Source organism: Sorex araneus, chromosome 3, assembly GCF_027595985.1.
Source record: "Sorex araneus isolate mSorAra2 chromosome 3, mSorAra2.pri, whole genome shotgun sequence".
NCBI lineage: Eukaryota > Metazoa > Chordata > Mammalia > Eulipotyphla > Soricidae > Sorex > Sorex araneus.
Genome location: NC_073304.1, coordinates 42,643,545 through 42,662,423, shown reverse-complemented (window position 1 = coordinate 42,662,423; position 18,879 = coordinate 42,643,545). Strand labels below are relative to the sequence as shown.

At 37.8% G+C, this 18,879-nt stretch overlaps 1 protein-coding gene across 1 annotated transcript in view; it reads right to left on the bottom strand.

Moving 5' to 3' along the window:
• EXOC5 (exocyst complex component 5) overlaps positions 1–18,879 on the bottom strand; it is a 67,175-nt gene that overhangs the window by 33,087 nt on the left and 15,209 nt on the right. The window contains exons 2-9 of the mRNA XM_004601773.2: positions 13,438–13,532; positions 10,347–10,494; positions 8,843–9,037; positions 5,300–5,364; positions 3,341–3,369; positions 1,497–1,606; positions 1,199–1,243; positions 951–1,091 (exon numbers count right to left, since the gene is read on the bottom strand). Of these exons, the coding sequence (XP_004601830.2) occupies positions 951–1,091; positions 1,199–1,243; positions 1,497–1,606; positions 3,341–3,369; positions 5,300–5,364; positions 8,843–9,037; positions 10,347–10,494; positions 13,438–13,532 (828 nt within the window). The remainder of the gene's footprint in view (positions 1–950; positions 1,092–1,198; positions 1,244–1,496; positions 1,607–3,340; positions 3,370–5,299; positions 5,365–8,842; positions 9,038–10,346; positions 10,495–13,437; positions 13,533–18,879) is intronic.

Here is an 18,879-nt window from a genome sequence, read left to right as displayed (position 1 = left end):
CCCAGATTCAATACCCAGTACAGCTCCCTGAGCACCAGGAGGTACACCTAGAACACAGAACCAGAGGTAAGCCCCGAGCACCGTCAGGTGGTGTGCCATCCTCCTCCCTCCAATCCCATCTTCACACCCCTAAACAAACAACAAAAAACCAAAAAAACCCACAGAAGTCAAGATTCTAAGATGTGTGGTATTTTTCTTTTTCTTCTGGTGCTGGGTATTGAAGCCAGTGCAACACCTCATATATGCAAAAATGTGCTCTACCTGTGTTTTTCTTTTCATGTTAGTATCAATTTACTGAACTTTCAACAGAAAGCATTTGTAATTCCTAGTTAATTTCATAAATATCACTCTGGACAAGGCAAAGACCTAATTAAAAAAAAAAAATCTGAGGTTACCCTATTAAAATCTATTACTACCACTACTGCTACCGAAACAAAACAAAATCCAACTTCAAACAAATGACCTGATAACAGGTCCTGGACCTTTTCTGGAAAAAGCAATTTTAAAGCATGATATTATCATTCCTCTTTTATTACTATTCCCAAAAATGTTATCTGAATAAAGTATATTTTACTCAGATACAAAACTTGAACTTGAAGCCAACAGATAGAATAAAAGTCAGATCTCTAGATGGAAAACTGAAGAAACGTATGCATTTATTATTCTTAGTACTTTAGGCCCATTTCATCTCCAAAAAAATTTATATAAAAAAAGAAATGCTCAGAACCAGAGACAGTTTGGGGGTGAAAGTTACTGTCTTGCATATTAACTGACCCCTGTTCAATCCTGGGCACTGGGAAGTGACCCCAAGTAGACTTGGAGTAAACACCTAAGGAACTGCCAGATGTGACCCAAATATCACCCCTGCCCCTGCCCTTCAAAAATAATCTCATTGTCATAAGAACTAGGCAAATTATTTACAATTTTAATCACCAGTTATTTAAAATTACCTGTAGTTTGATTTCAAATACATTTTGGATAAGTTTGGCCAGCACTGTTTCTGGATTACTAAAGATATCTCCAACTTGTTTGTTCACCCGTTGACAGAGTATTGCAGCATCTTCAAATATATCATTTCTCAAGTAAGCACCCTAAAAAAGACATATTTTACGTAGTAAGTCCATAACTATGTATAATTTTAAAATAGCTTTAAAATACAAATTAGAAAAAAAAATCCAATAAAGTGATGTCATGTTACCTCCTGGCACTGCTTTATATAAACATCTACACAATGGGAATAACCCTGTGAAGAAAAAAATAAATACATAATTACTCCTCTTATTCAACAAAAATAATCATCAAAAAAAGTATTTTATGTAGAAATGAAACAGATTTGCCAGTAAATGGTCAATAGAATTAATAACTGTCAAATTTAAAACTGTGATACAAAACTTCATACACATATCTTTGGCATATTTCATCCTTAATAGACATATTTGACTTCATATCATGTTGATCTAGGCTAGTCAATCTTACATTTTTTCTATACCATTTACCTTAAAATGAAGTAAAACTGCTGCCACTTCTCTCATTCTGGAGATTTCACCTCTTCTTTGAGCACTTGTAAATTCCTGAATCAACTGACATTCTAAATCATGGTATTTACCTGAAAACAATAAAGTCATTCAGAGAGCCAAATCTAAATTATTATCAGTATATGAGTGATAAATGACTAGGGATCTGCCAACTTTTGAAAGTATAAACATATTATGGGGTCACAGTGGATTTAGTCTCTATTAAGGTACTGTGGTATATAAATTTCTATTTTCAAGACACAAAAATCTTCCAAACTGGTGAAATGGATGGGATTCCCAAAGGTGGCCATTTGTCATTGTTACTTTAAAAAGCTCCTGCTGGGGAAAAAAAAAAATCTTCTGGATGTTATTTCTGAAAGTAACAGATGGAAAAAATATTAAACCTGAAGTTATAGAAAATAGGAGGAGAACTATAAAACTCTTAACTAGAATAAAAGTCTATGACACCAAATTTCATCTTAAAATTTTATGTGAAGGGCCAGGAATGTGCTCTGTGCTCAGTGTTACAGTACATGCCTTGCGTGAATGAGATACGGGTCCCAGCCCTGGCACAAAATAAACAAAAAATAAAATAAAATAAAAGACAAGATAATGTGATATTTAATTCACTATATTCTTGAAATTAATTGTGATTCTGAATTGGAATTCTGAATTACGCTATAGTGATCAACATACATATTTTCCTTTTTCAAATACTTGAGACAAGTAGATAGTCCTTTCTACTTATTTGTTTTTTTTTTTTTTTTTGCTTTTTGGGTCACACCCAGCGATGCTCAGGGGTTACTCCTGGCTTTGCACTCAGGAACTACTCCTGGCGGTGCTTGGGGGACCATATGGGATGCCGGGGATCGAACCCGGGTCGGCCGCGTGCAAGACAAACGCCCTACCCGCTGTGCTATCGCTCCGGCCCCCATTATTTGTTATCTTTATTACAATCGCCTCCCAAACAGTAGCCCAAGCTACCATGAAGTCTGAAAATAGCTTTTTCAAGAAACCTAGATTGATCTGCCTAAGATATACTTCAAAGATTGGCAAACATCAATCATAAAAACAAATTAGGAATAAAACATTTATCTGACTTTAGCTTTAAAAAACCTGAAAGTCTGTATGAGAAAAATATTTATAGATACAAAACATTCCATAACACTTACTATTAGTTGAAAAAATACAAAGTATAAAAGCTATTTGTATAGTGTGCTACCAATTATTTTTAAATAAGAGTGATAATAGAAATTACATTATATACACATATGCATATATACATAACACATAACTGTGATAACAGACATTCCATTACATATACACATATGCATTATATACACATAAATATTATACTATATACTGACATGCATATGTATATAATGATTTATACAATTTACATATGAATTATATCCTATACTTGTACATGCATGGAATACTAAAAGAAACTGGTAATGACTATGTAAAGGAAGAAGAATCGGGGCTGGAGCAATAGCACAGCAGGTAGGGTGTTTGCCTTGCACGCGGCCGACCCGGGTTCTAATCCCAGCATCCCATATGGTCCCCTGAGCACCGCCAGGGGTAATTCCTGAGTGAAGAGCCAGGAGTAACCCCTGAGCATCGCCGGGTGTGACCCAAAAACCAAAAAAAAAATAAAAAAATAAAAAAATAAAAAAAATAAAGGAAGAAGAATCAAGTCAGGGATAGAATAAGAGGATTTTATTCACACTATTGCTTCTCTGAATTTTGGTTTGCTTTTTTTCTTTGAAACTAGTAGTTTTACTAGTACCTACACAAAACAGTTAAATAAATAGAACTCCACTTACTTGCAATTTTGGATTTTACTTCTGAAAATCTGAAAATTAAAAACCAATAATGAGGTTTATTAGATATTTCAAAACTACCACAGAAACCTAAGATGTTAATAAAAAGGAAAACAGGTTTGGGGACATATGGGACTACTTTATAAAGGGAAGGGGTGGAGGGGAGGAGCGGTATGGAAATTCACTATCACTCCTTTTTTGAAAAACAATGTCCAGGTTTGAATATACACTTATAGTCTACCTTTATAGATCTTCTAGGTATTAAAAAAAAAAGAAAAAAAAACTTTTTCTAGGATAAGGTGACAACTAGAGCTATGACATTAAGATTTTATTAAAAATGAGATTCTGTGGGCTAAAGGAAATCCTTAAAAAATTCTTGGGTGGGCTGGAGATAGCCCAGTGGAATGGAGTGCAGGCTTTCCATGAAGGAAACCTGGGTTTGATCTTGGTACCACCTGGATCCCTGAATACCCCTGGGTCTGGCCTTCCAAACAATAGAAATAAGAATCAGCGGGCAGAGAGATTTGCCTCCTGATCAAACTTGGCTGACTGGAAGAGGTTGTTGGAAGCCTGAACAGGATGAAGGGAGAAAAGCCAACCAACTCCCTAGACGGTGGGAATGTGGCCTAGCTTCATGGATCAATTGTAGATGAGTTTTTCCAAGTGGAATTCCATACCCAATAATTAACCAGATCATAATCTGGTTTTCCATTTAACTGACTCTGGAAAGAAAATGGACTGTTCATGCTGACGTAGGTGCTTTAGTCTTCGTAGTAAAAGTTAAATGGTTTAACAAAATAATAAAATGGCTGGCTTAAAAAAAAAAAATCCTCTTGAGGGAAAAGAAATAGCTCAAAGAGCTAGAGCATGTGCTTTGCATTCAGGAGCCTCAGTTCAGTCTCTGTCATGGCATGATCCCTAGCACCACAGGGAATTACCCCCAAGCAACACCTGGTATGGCCAAAAATAAAAAATAAAGTTTTTCCCAGTAAAGGTTCCTTAAAAAAAAATTATTTATTGAAGTGGGGGGTGAGGGTTAGGGTGACAAATACACTTGGCAGTGCACAGGGGCTATTACTGACTGCTCAGGAGTGACCACTGGAGGTGTTCAGGGGAACCACTATGTGGTGCCAGGGATTCGAACCAGGGCTGTAACCAATGTGGCTATATGAAGGAAAGTGCCTTATCTCCTAGATTTTTTTCTCCAGTGCTCTTTCTACCCCCAAAGCTACTATTAAAAAAAAAAACAAAACCATTAATATATCTTACTTAGTAATGGCCTCAGGGTTTTTCATCAAAGGAAGGTTTTTTACAATACCTGAAGTCTCTATAAAGATTGTATACAGCAATGTATAGGTCTGAGTGCTTAACTAGTATAGCTTTTTCAGCTGTCCCAGATTCTAAAATTTTATAAACTTTAATCTAGATAAGAAAAATTAATTAAATGATCCATCCCATGTTTAAACTCTCCCCATCCCCTCCTATTTAGGTTTTATCAACAAAGTTGGAAAAAGAAATTTAAAAATCTTACTTTAATCAATTTTCCCTCTCGGAGAGCCCAGCAAGCTACCAAGAGTATCCCGCCCGCATAGCAGAGCCTGGCAAGCTACCTGTGGCGTATTCAATAAGCCAAAAACAGTAACAACAAGTCTCACAATGGAGAGACTTACTGGTGCCCACTCGAACAAATCGACGAACAACGGGACTACAGTGCTACAGTGCTACTTTAATCAATTTAAAAATTCATCTTTTTTTCCGAAACAAAAAACCCTGAAATTATTTCAATGTATATCATTAAATTTAGATCATTAGGAGACCATTTTTTCAATTAATTATTGTATACTGTATCCTGTACAAAGGAGATAATTTATATTCTTAATAAATTCATAAGCAAAATTATACAAAGAAAAATAAAATTTTATTTGACAAGTGCCATATGCAAATAATGAGAAATAAACTTGCCTATCAAATGGTAACTCCTGGGCAATTAGGTGCAATTTCTGAATAATGTCTGCAGCTTCCTTTATCTATTAAAAAATAAATAAAAGCAATTAACTCTTATCAAATATATAACAAATCTTATTTTGATAATGCTAATAATCCCCTATCTATGCCCACAGATCTTCACCCAAACATGTCTCTAGAACCATAAGAAACAAAATCTTGTGAACTATAGGAATACATCTGAGGTATCACCAATATTGAGTCATGAAACATTTATACTGAAATCTTGATCTATGCAAGGAGTAAAAAAAATCAAATCACTAAGATGCAGATATCTGGTGTTCTTATACTAATATTTAGAAAGTGATTTAATGTTTTTAATGTTATATTTATTAATGTCATAATCTGGTTTTCCATTTAACTGACTCTGGAAAGAAAATGTACTGTTCATGCTGATGTAGGTGCTTTAGTCTTTGTAGTAAAAGTTAAATGGTTTAACAAAATAATAAAATGGCTGGCTTAAAAAAAAATCCTCGAGGGAAAAGAAATAATCTTTTCTTTATAATTTTATAAATTTAAAGATATAATCTATCTTTAAATTTCAAATTACTACTGAGCTTTATCTTGGTATACTTACAATAATTGGTTTTATGATCATTCACTTTTTATTTGTTTAGGGGCCACACTTGGTGATGCTCAGGGGTTACGCCTGGCTCTGCACTGAGGAATCACTCCTGGCGATGCTGGGGGACCATATGGGATACCGAGCATTGAACCTGGTTTAGCTGCAAGCAAGGCAAGCACCTCACCCACCACACTATCTCTCCAGCCCCCTATAATCATTAACATTGACAAGAACACTGTTACAAAAAAGAAGAGCTAAGATTATTAGTGAAATTCATCTTTCTGTGTCTTGCCTAGTCAGTATGTTACCATCACTCCCAATAACCAGAAATTCACTCTGTGCTGTTGCATGTCAACACACGTATCAACTCCAGTATCATTTTCCTTTTTTAGTTTTTTTTTTGGCCATACTCAGTGCTGTCCTTACTCTTTGCAGAGCTCAGGGACCATATGGGGTGCTGGGAATCAAACTCAGGTCAGCCATCTGCAAAGCAAGCACCTTACCACTATACTATCTCTCTGATCTCTTCAGTATCATTTTTCACCATGTCACCTAGTTGGATAGCAATGTCTCTCTTGTTCTCAGAAAAGAACTACGTAGTTCAAAGCCAGCTCCATGCTATCAACTTTTGTTCTTATTCATTTAGGAAATGTAAATTCCAAATGTATACTGTTTGCAAACTGGTTAAGGTAGCAAAGACTGCAGCAATAAGCTGCTATTAGAATTCCCACAGGTATCTTTTTGTATAATTGTTTAAAGCACTAGCTTTGAGAGCCAACAATTAAAATATACAATTGGGGTTGGGAGATAGTACAGTGGTTAGAGCACAAGTCCAACATGTGTCTGACCCTGTTGGTCCCCCAGCACTGCTAGGTGCACTCCTGGAGGACGGGGCTGGAAGTTGCATTGGTGTTCAAGCCCTTGCATTGAACCATTGGTCTGATAGCCTAGAATCACCAGTGGGTGTCTCCATCAAAAAAGAAAAAAATATATACAAAATAGTAAATACAGAAGCTGCCAAAATTAGTAATTTATGTATATTTGTCATTGACACTAGGGTGAGATGAGTAACCTAAATACTAAAAATGCTAAAGATCACTAGAGTTAGGTCTGTGTAAGAAATGCAACAAGGGATGTGACCCCTGGTGAGCACTGTAATTCAAAGGAAGCATGAGCACTACAGGAAGTATGGCCTCTGGTGGTACCTGTATGATCACCACAATCATAACTTCTGCACCTCAATGAAGACTGTTGTCCATGCAAGCATGAGCACAAGCACCACAACTAAAGGAGTGCAAACTTAATAAGGACCATGATGAAGTATGTGAATAACACAACCTGATTCACAACTCCCAACAAGCACCCCAGCTAGGAATATGTAAACACTGCACTCAGGAATGCATATATCACTCATCTGTACCAATGATAACAGTAACAACAGTAAAGACAAAGAGGAAGAGAGAAGGAGATTTTTTAATCTAATTTTTTTATTTTTAATTCATTTTGCGTGAAGGGAAGTGAGATTCTTTTGTATTTGAAGAGGAGTCAATGCCATGTATCCTTAGACCAGTATTGGGACTGGAGCACTGGTATAGCAGGTGGGCACTTGTCTTGCACATGGCTGACCAGGGTTCAGTCCCTAGCATCCCATATGGTCCCCCAAGCATTGCCAGGAGTAATTCCTGAGTGCAGAGCCAGGAGTAACCATCACGCATCACCAGATATGGCCCATAGACCAGTACTAAATAACCTATGCTCTGAAGGGGATTAGCAATTAACTCCAAGTAGGAGAAAGATCTTAATTGCCTGACACACACAGGAGGCCCAGGACTCAATCTCTAGTACCACATGACACCCTGAGCACAACTGGAAGTGATGTCCAAGCACAGAGCCAGGTGTTGTTTTGAGTGTCAAGTTGCCACAAAAATCCAATCAAATAAAAAGATCAATTAGTAAAGATTTTCCAATTTTCCTTGGTCAAAACTATGCTTACCTTTTTATAAAAACTTCAAGTAATAAATACTAGAAGCTCTCAATTCCTTATACACATGACTATTTCCTTAACAAAAAAGCTTATAAAACAAGTTGAAGCACCTCCTCACTCAACAGAATACAACTACTCAAAAAAAACAGAAATTATGTTACTATTACAAGTCAATACAGGGGCCAACAGATACTTGCCTTTCATGCAGCCGACCCGGGTTGGATCCCCAGCAACCTATATGGCCCCCAGAGCATGGCCAGGAGTGATCCCTGAGCACAGAGCCAGGAGAAATCCCTAAGCACCACTGGGTGTGGCCCAAAAAACCAAATAAATAAATGAATAAAGTCAGTTATAAAAAAGAATCAATTATGAATAGAAGTATCTCAGTATTTCTAAGCCACTGAAATCTGATATTTCATGAACAAATATGTCAGGCAATCCAGCGGGATAGGGGAAAAGGGGGTGCAAAGGAATCTGGGGTTAGGAGAAAGCTCAAGGGGTAGAATGCATGCCTTGCATGTGCTGTGTCCCAAATTCTATTGCCAACACTGCATGACCCCACAAACATTTCAGGAGGCAGTAACTAAGTGGTCCCTTGAGAACCGAGAGCGTGACCCTGGGAACCTCAAATAAGTCAGGGTAACCCTTGTGGCTCATAGCATCTCTGAGCCTGAGCATCGTTATCATCAATTCCAAGCACTTAACCAACAAACCTAAACAGCTGGGCTGAGTATGACCAGGAATAGTCCCTAGCCACTCCAAAGAAAAAATTGCAATCTTGCAATCTGTGGATAAGTATTCTAATCTGAAAACAATGTACTTCAGAATAACAAAAAATTTTAAGGGCAGTATTTCAGTGGTTTGAAATTAGTCTGTGGAAAAGTCATAGTAACAGTTCATAATTAGGGTGCTATTAATGTTATTTTTTTTAACCCTTCTGACAAGTGCTTACCTTTTCAGAATTTGTAAAAACATCAGATTTCAATTCTCCATCTAAAAACTCATTGAAGTATTTCATCAATTTCTGAGCCTCCACTGCCCGTTGTCTGGGTGTGTTTACCCCTTCCAACTGGTCTCCAAGGTGACAGACTTTGGTTGCTACATAACTGATGTGTTCATCCAATTCTTGGAAATGTTGAAAGGCAACCTAAGAAAAATGTACATAAGCATAAAATACAACCTGTAAACTCAGTTTAAAGGTTGGTATGCATGAAAACTATACCTACTTCTGTTCTGTAACTTAAGTGTCTAAAAATAACTGGGGCCTGGAGAGAGAGCACAAAGATCAAGGTGTTTGCCTTGCACAAAGCTGAGGTTCCATCCTTGGCACCAAATGCTCCCTCTGCACTGCCAGGGGTGATCCCTGAGGACAGAGGCAGGAGTAAGACCCGAACACCATCAGGTGTGGCACCAAAACAAAATAAAACAAGCAAACAAAACAACAAAACCAACAGAACATAACAAAAAACATTCTATTTTATGGATAAAACCTGAGATGCAGACAGATTAGACTGCTTGATAATGGACAGCTAAAAAGTAGCAGAATGGAAGACACTAGCTTGTTAGATGAATTGTCAATTTCATTTTGAGTATTTTAAATAATCATCTTTTAAAAAGCTATCTCATGCAAATTAGACTGTTATTAAATATTTCCTGTCATATGCTTAAGTAAAGGATCATTTAAAAAAAAGGCAGAAATCTACTTATTAACATATAACGTTCATGAACAAACATTCTGGGGAAGTAGCAGAACTAAACAATGTTCCTTAAGCATATTTATAAAGAACAATCAAGTTCCAGATTACACCCAGACTGAAAGAGGTTCAAAAATTTTACATTAATTTTAGGGCCTAAAAAAGGGCTTAACCCTGGCTTAGTTAGCCCTAGGATCTGTTTTGTTTTTTTTTTGTTTGTTTTTTATTCCAAAATAAACTGAGAAAATATTCTGCATCTACTTTTCCAAATTATACTCTGCTTCTCACTGAAGCATATAGACTCATGACTAGTGAAATTTCCCAGACTAGGTTTCCACTAAAAAGATGATGGAGTCAAACAGTTGGTATGATATTTGTTTTATGATTAAACAAAAATGAAAATGACTGTTATTATCAACATTAATAATGATGATGATGATGATAATGATAAAGAGCACCTAAAAATCAGTCTGCTGAGCTATCATTTTCATAGTTTACACTGTTAGAAAGGAAGCAAGGACCACATTGTACTGGATACAATCCAATCCTAATAAAGTATTGTTATGATTTCAAACTAACACTCATTAGCAAGCCAGTGCCAAGAGTACTTATGAAGAATTCATTAATATTTTATCCCATGGGATAGGAGTGGTAGAGAGAAACCTAACAATTATTTTCATTTAAGACTTTTTTTAAGAACTTAAACTGGAAGGAAATAAAAATCATCTATGTAAACTATTCACTGCTTAACTAAAGGTTTACCTGATTGCTTTTCTGGAGCTCTTGAACCTTCTTGGCAAATTCCTTGGATTCTTTCTGACACTGTTGCTCTAGTTTCTCTACTTTCCTTTGAATCCTTTCATCCATTATCTGAAGTTCTTGAATATGATTTACAAATTCTTCTAATAATCTAATAAGAAATTAGAATATATATAAACCCATCTATGATTCATCACAAGAAATTGGCCAGTTCACTTACAATTGCAAAAATTTTGGAAGTGGGGAGTTTGGGCCACACCTAGAGGTGTTTATAAGCTAATCCTGGCTCTATGCTCAAGGGATATTCCTAGTGATGCTCAGGGAATCATATGTGGTGCCAGGATCAGGCACATGCAAGGCAAGTGCCTTAACCCATGTATTATCTCTCTGATCCCTGTAATAACATCTTGATATGCATTGTTTGAGTTAGTGATAATAATTCTTTCTAATGTCTTAAGAATTTCTTCAGTCTGAGCCACAGTTGTAGCACAAATGGTGGAGCACATGTCTAGCACGTATGAGGCTCTGAGTTTGATTCCTGGCACAGCAAGGTCTTCCTTGCACCACCAGACGTGGTTCTGGTGGACTCCAAGTACCACTTAGCAGGCCCTCCCCAGTGCCCAGAAAAGAATCTCTACAGTCAGTAACACCAAGTTTCTGTGATTTCAGTAACACCAAGTTTCTGTGATTTCATGACTTCTGCATAGCTTTGTAGAGACTACAGCACTTTACATTAAAAACACTACTTATTTTTAAGTAGAGTTAATTTTTTTATTTAATCACCGTGAGATAGTCACAAAGCTTTAATGATCAAATTTCAGTCATACAAAGTTCCAACAACCATCTCTCCACCGGTATACACTTTCTACCATCAATAACCCCTGTATCCCTCCTGCCAATCTCCCCACCCCACCCACAACCTGCCTCTATGGAAAGCTTGCGCTCGCACTTGCACCCACCCTCCCCCTCCTCCATCTTCTCCTCTCCCTCTCGTTCTCCTTTTGGGCATTATGGTTTGCAATACAGACATTGAGAGGCCATCATGTTTAGTTGTCTGCCCACTTTCAACACACATGTCCAATCCAGAGCTATTCCCTCCAACCATTATAGTCATAATGTTCCTGTCTCTACCCCAACTACCTTCTCCCCCAGCCCTTGAGGCAGGCTTCCAACTGTGGACCATTTGTCCTGACCCTTCTTCAAACTGGAAATTTGGCAAGGGGAGATTGTTAAATCATTTAATCACTTTACAGTCACTTTTTCATTTTCCTATATTTGCCACTTGTCAATACAAAATCTGCATGGAAATTCTTAAAGGTTTTAAAATTTTAAATTTTAAAGGTTTTAAAATTCTTAAAATACTCCTAAAATCCCAACAAGAATTTTCCTGTGTCTCCTCTTCTCTTTGTCCCCATAGTGGACCTTGAGTCTATGCAGCTGGGAGATCTAACAATAAATTGCAGCTCTTAAGTTGATGTTTAATTGCTATACACTTTTTTTTTTTTTTTTTTTTTTGCTTTTTGGGTCACACCCGGCAATGCACAGGGGTTACTCCTGGCTCTGCACTCAAGAATTACCCTTGGCAGTGCTCAGGGGACCATATGGAATGCTGGGATTCGAACCCAGGTTGGCCGCGTGCAAGGCAAACGCCCTACCCGCTGTGCTATAGCTCCAGCCCCACACTTTTTTTACTTGTTTCAGAAGTATAATACAATGATCTGCTATTTGCTGTCCATAGCTACTTTAATATAATTTCATTTTGTTCCTACATGTCACTATGAGAAAAGTTAAAAATATTAGAAAAATATTTAAGAGTCTTAAATGATTTTCCTAACACTGGCAAACTTTGAGCAGTAACCACAAAGATTAGTACAAATTTCTGAGCAGTCGCAAACCACATAAATGTTTCTATATGGTATTGTGCTTCTACTCCGTTTCACTGGGGAATGACCTTATTTTTAACATTAATATTCTCATTCTGTCTGTTAAATAAGTGGCTTGCTTTGGGAGAAAAGTGTCCAGACGTTTTCTTCTAGATATTGAAATATTATTCTGCCAGGGAGTTTTAAAGATTCAAGTATGATACTTGAAAGGAATGACTCTCTTGGAATAGAATGGTATAGGAAATGTCAAATATGAACCTGGTACCTTGTAGCAGTAAGGGATTACATACATATGAATAATAGAGATATAACCCCCACCTCGACCTGAAAAATAAGCAAACAAACAAAACACCACAATAAATTTAGAAAAAAAAATTTTGGTTCTGTTTTGGAGCCATATCCAGTGGTACTTAGTGTTTAGCTGGCTCTGTGCTCAGGTATCACTCCTAGCAGGGATACAGGACTACATGGGGAGTTAAACCGAAGTCAGCTGATGCTGAATAAGGCAAGAGACATATTCATTGTACTGTCAGTCTGGCCCCTGAAATCATTTTTATGCAAAATCAGACCGGAGATAGGCAGTGTAGGCCTTCTAACTACAGACTTTTAAATGGCTTCTCTGATGTGAATATAAACCTCACCTAGAATCTCCATTAACCCCAGAATAAAAATCAATTATAGTTAAAAAAATTATGAAAAAAAGTATTGTGTTTCCCAGAGTACAGTGCTTTTGCTTCCCAATTTATAACTATAGTTAAAACTACCTACTTAACATGTTCCTATTTTCTTAGTCCCTTCTTTTTCTAATGTATCGCTAATTAGAGAAAAAGTTAACTTCTTGGTTCTGAGAGTTAGTTCAAAGGGCTAATGTATGTGCTTTAAATGCCAAAGGTTTATGTATGATTCCAATCAGCACATAGTCATATGCACTGAGCTAGTAGTTCCTGTACATTGTTTTATGTAGCCAAAAACCCAAACAAAAAATTTAACTGACAGTTAAATAAAATCCCTCATTCAAACCGGTTAAATAATCTTCAAAATAAAATCATAACATGAAAAAAAAAATCACAACTCCTAATGCTTACATCCTTCATTGGCCATGAGCTAACTAAAAAAAATTTTTAGCTATATATTAAAAGCACACTTCTACTCCATACACAGATTTGCACTACAGATTGAGTCTATGGAAAAAATTATTATTTTTACTTCACCTTTTTGGATCAAATGCTTCAGGGCCCCCTCTGGAGCCTCCTCCTGGGGTTCTCCATACAAGACGTTCGATATACTCATCGGCCACAAAAGGTTCCTGGTTTATAAAATAAATATTACTTTAAAGGTTCGCAGAAGATAAAAAGTAAAAAAGCTTCTAATATGTGAGAACTTAAAATTGAATTAAATAATTATTTAGTTATATGTATTATCAAAATTGCAAAAACTTTTTTCAATTAAAATTCTTAATGAAAATTAAGAGCAAATTTTTAGAATGGCACTATGATCAATTGCAACATCCAATGAAAAAATAAGCAAAGGACATGGGGGTGTGGTGCCAGAAGCAGATCAACCTGTACCTGCAGAGCGGGTGCATCAGCAGCCTGATGGTGCCTTCAGGCTTCCTGATACCCCAAACTTGTGGCTGGTGCCTTTGGCCAGACCCCAACAACTCAGGACCAAGTTTCCTGAGAAATTATATAGCCAAACAATTAGGTATGTGAAGTCATGCCCACAAAACACCTCCAGCTCAGCTATACAAGCTCTTTTATCAGCCTTGCTTCATCATCATCATCATCATCATCATCATCATCATCATCATCATCATCCCATTGAGAGTCGATTTTCTTGAGTGGTCTCAATAACGTCTCCATTCATCCTAGCCTTGAGATTTTAGAAGCCTCTCTTTACTCGTCCTTCCCAATGATGCCGCATTGGAGGCTCTTTCAGGGTCAGGGGAATGAGACCCATTATTGTTACTGGTTTTGGCATATAAATACGCCACGGGGAGCTTGCCAGACTCTCCCATGCAGGCAGGAAAATCTCAGTAGCTTGCCAGGTTCTCCAAGAGGGAGAACTGAGCCTTGCTTCAGGGACCCATAAATAAATCTTTAAAGAGATCAACAATCGCAGTTAATCTCAAACCTGCTCAAGAATGAACAGAACACGCCGGTGCGCTCTCCGCCGAGATGCGACCCGGGTGGCCACACGTTTGTGCGGCCGCTCTGCTGCTGATAGACCACAATCCGGAGGCCAGCTAGACTACTTTTGGTACCATCAGCTTGCAGCAATGTCTCTAGACTGTCAAGTAAGCCTTAGCCCCACACTGGCCGAGGAGGGGAAAGGTCTTCCTTTCTCGTTTTTTTTCCCCTTTACGGGGTAAAAACAGTGTAGTGTCCGCCATTTTATAAGGACCATTAAGGAGATACAAAGTTGGTGGCGCAGGAAAGGAAAAAAAATAGAGAGAGAGATGAACTTATAACAGTGGGACGAGAGGGCGATCTCGTGGCGAGATGGGACCCAGGTGGCCACACGTTTGTGCAGCCGCTCAGCTGGTGATCAACCACGATCTGGAGACCAGCTAGATTACTTTTGCTACCAGCAGCTGCTTGCAGCAATGTCTCTAAATTGTGAACTAAGCCATAGCCCCATGCTGCCCCAGGAAGGGAAATGATGCAATTTCTAACATAAATCTCCCTTGACTTAGTTACTAAAATACTAAAATCCAGAACTCCCAATCCGCACAGCTGCTATTGCGGCCCCGCAACTTCATATCTCTTCAATTCTCAGCAATGGAAAACTAATTATCAAATGCTTCCTTGTCAGTAGGGCTGTTTTTTTGGGGGGGGGAAACTCCAACAACAATAGTGAGTTTTGTGTTGAAATATGGAATATAATCAAGGTAAAGTGAAGTGAAATTTATCAGCTACGCAGGGGGCAGGGGGGGTTGGGAGGTACATTGGGGTTTTTGGTGGTGGAATATGTGCACTGGTGAAGGGACGGGTATTCGAGCATTGTATAACTGAGACATAAGCCTGAAAGCTTTGTAACTGTCCACATGGTGATTCAATAAATTAAAAAAAAAAAAGAATGAACAGAACAGGGTAAACTGGGGGGGGGGGGGGAGTCAACCTGGTGCCACACAAGCAGAGTCCTGGCAGCCACTTGCTCCCAATCCAAAATCGCCACCATGCCCCCCCCAGCCAGACTCCACCATCTTAGGCCAGACCTCACAGAGATATAATCTGCTAAAATATCAAACACGCAGATTTTGTAACTGAAATCTCCAGACTTTTTCTGGGTTGGGAGGGGCGACCTCTCCCGACTTCCCTGTACTTTCCAGAAGCCTCAGCAGACACATCAATACCCTAAAGCTGCCACCCAATTAAAAAAGTTACTCTAGCCTTACCTTCCCAATAAAAATACTGAACATCCTGAACAAAGATGGCCTCTTAGTAAAATCATAACATGAAAAAACGTAATACACAAAAGGAGAGAAAGAAAGAAGAAAAGTGCCTGCCATACAGGTAGGCGCAGGGGTTGAGGGAGAGTAGCTGGGAGGGATGGTGGGAAGGAAACAGGGAGCACTGGTAGTGGGAAATGTACAACGGTGGAAGGGTGAGTGCTAGATCATTGTATGACTGAAACCAAATCATGAATAGCTTTGTAATGGTCTATCTCATGGACAGTCAATAGAAAACTTAAAAAAAAAAAAAAAAGAAAGGGCATGATTTATCCAATACAAATGACCAAGAATGAGTAAATTTAAAGATGTCGTCTCACTAGTGAGCACATGAGATCAAGCTATCACCTTTTTTAACCTTACAATGTAAAAAATTACAATATACCATATTGAAGAGGGTAAACTGAAATTCTCACTCATTATTTTTAGAAATATTCACTGTATCACTGTCATCCCATAGCTCATCAATTTGCTCGAGCAGGCACCAGTAATGTCTTCATTGTGAGACTTGTTGTTACTGTTTTTGACATATCGAATACACCACAGGTAGCTTGCCAGGCTCTGCCGTGAGGGCGGGATACTCTTGGTAGTTTGCTGGGCTCTCCAAGAGGGACGGAGGAATCGAACCCAGGTCAGCCATATGCAAATGTCCTACTTGCTGTGCTATCACTCCAACCAGAAATATCAACAGAATATTAACAGAAATATTATTCAGAAATATTAACATGCATAATATTGGAAGCCAATGAGTAAGAATTTAGTTACATCAATACTGTTACAAGTATTCATAATCTAAGCCCTATAATTCTTTCACAATTCTAAGGATAATGCATATATCAATACAAATATTTTGAAGATTGCAATATATATGATTCTATGAAAATCATATCATGGGAAAAATGAGTAAGGAGAGACTGCTAAAATTTCAGGGCTGGGACAAATGGAGACATTACTGGTGCCTGCTCGAGTAAATCAATGAACAATGGGATGACAGTGATAGTGATATATGATTCTAAAAAATACATAAAGTATATAGAGCATATGTACTCAAATTATTTAACATATTCAATAAAATTACTACTGAAAATTTATGCTAGTAAGTCTAAATTCATATTAAAAACTATTCATATTAAAATTATGTAGTAAAAAATTAGTAAAATGAGGAAACTCCTCACATACAATAAATACCTGATTAAAAAATGAAGGGTACAAATGTTATAAATTTTCTCTAGGAAAATTTGATTTAAAAAAAAAAAGGAGATGAACTCTTCGGTTCGACAGATAGGACAGTAAGCAGGCAAACTGGGTTCAGTAACCAGCACCCTTTAGGGTCCCAAGTCTGCCAGGAGTGATCCCTGAGCACAGAGCCATAGTACACCCTGAGCACTGCCAGGTGTGACCCAAAAACAGAAAACAAGAAAGACAGAGAGAGAGAGAGAGAGAGAGAGAGAGAGAGAGAAGTGAACTCTACCTTTTTCTGCACTCTGGATAGTTACAGTGAGGTTATATTAAGTGAAATAAGTCAAAGGGAGAAAAAGAAATCAAGATCATCTCACTCATATATAATATATTAAGAAACAATGCAGTAAAGGATATCAAAGTGTGTCTTTGGACTTTGAATTCAAAATTGAGGTTACCCTTGTTGGTAGGGCATGAAAAGCAAGTGGACTAGCAGTGACACAAAAACAGTGGTGGAAGGTCTTGGGCACATTGGTGGTGACAGAGGGACATTACTTTGCATATGGTAAGTATAAAAGCAAACATTGGGGCTGGAGTGATAGCACAGTGGGTAGGGCGTTTGCATTGCATGCAGCTGACCCGGGTTCGATTCCCAGCATCCCATATGGTCCCCCTAGCACCGCCAGGAGTAATTCCTGTGTGCATGAAGCAGGAGTAACCCCTGTGCAATGCTGGGTGTAACCCAAAAAGAAAAAAAAAAAGCAAACATTATTGTAACAATGGTACTCTGGCTACAGTAAAAAAAAAAAAAATTTAATTTAAAACAGTATTTAAATTAAAAAGCCTAATCAAGAAAAAAACCATAATGTGACAGAGGGATAATATATCATGGATACAGTGTCTGCCCTGCATAGGGGCAACCAAGGTTTGATCCCAACATTATGTACAGTCCCCTGAGCATCACCAGAAGTGATTCCTGAGCAAAGCCAGGAGTAAGTTCTGAACACCACCAAGGGTGACATAAAAACCAAAATAAATAAATAAATAAATAAAATAAATAAAATTTTTAAAATTATTTGCAAAGGAAATAAACAATGAGGACTGGGAAAATACTTCAGCAAGAACCAAGATGTGATTCCCAGCATTACAAGTCCTACTCCCAGCAGCACCAGGTGCAGCCCTGGAAACCCTCAAGTAACACCAAATTCACCCAAGCATCCCTAGGCTCAATCACTGCCATACTACTATTAGCACTGAACTATCCAGTTTGATCCGCTAAGACAACACCAATGTAGCCTCCAGATTTCTAGAATACTCTTAGAACACCCAGAAAATGAAAAAATGAGAAAATAAGAAACACTGGGCCCAGATTAACTCAATAGCAGAGCACTTGCCCTGAAGGAATAAGGCAGTATTTATGCATTCTAGGAAGTTCTGCTTTGGGATCCCTGACACTACAATGAAAAAATGAGTTGTGGTGTCAAGCACCAGAACTAAGTGCTGAATCCCAGTCATAATAACAGAAGGAAAAATGAATGAAAGTAAAAGGGAAATAAAATTATATAAATACATATATCATCGATTAAAATGACAAGAACAATTAACTAGCTTTTTTAATCATCATTATACCACACTGAAACTTGAGTGAATGATTTACAAGTCTAAAGTAAAGAGGAACAGGAGGAATAATCAAAATAAGAACAATCATGCTGGAGCATAAGTATAGCAGCTAGGGTGTTTGCTTTCCACATGGCCAATCCAGGTGCAATTCCAGCACCATATGGCCCCCTGAGCCCAGCCAGCAGCGATCCCTAAGTACCAAGCCAGGAGTAAGCTCTGAGCAATGCGAGTGTGGCCCCCAAACACACAAAAAGCAAAAAACTTAAGAATAATCATAAAAACAGGAATAAGCAACAAAAAAAGCTCACATAAACACCTTGTATGTATTATCTCCTTTACTACGTGCTCTCAAAAAGATCAACAAAGATCCTGTTTTATCCTTATATGATGAGCACACTGAGAC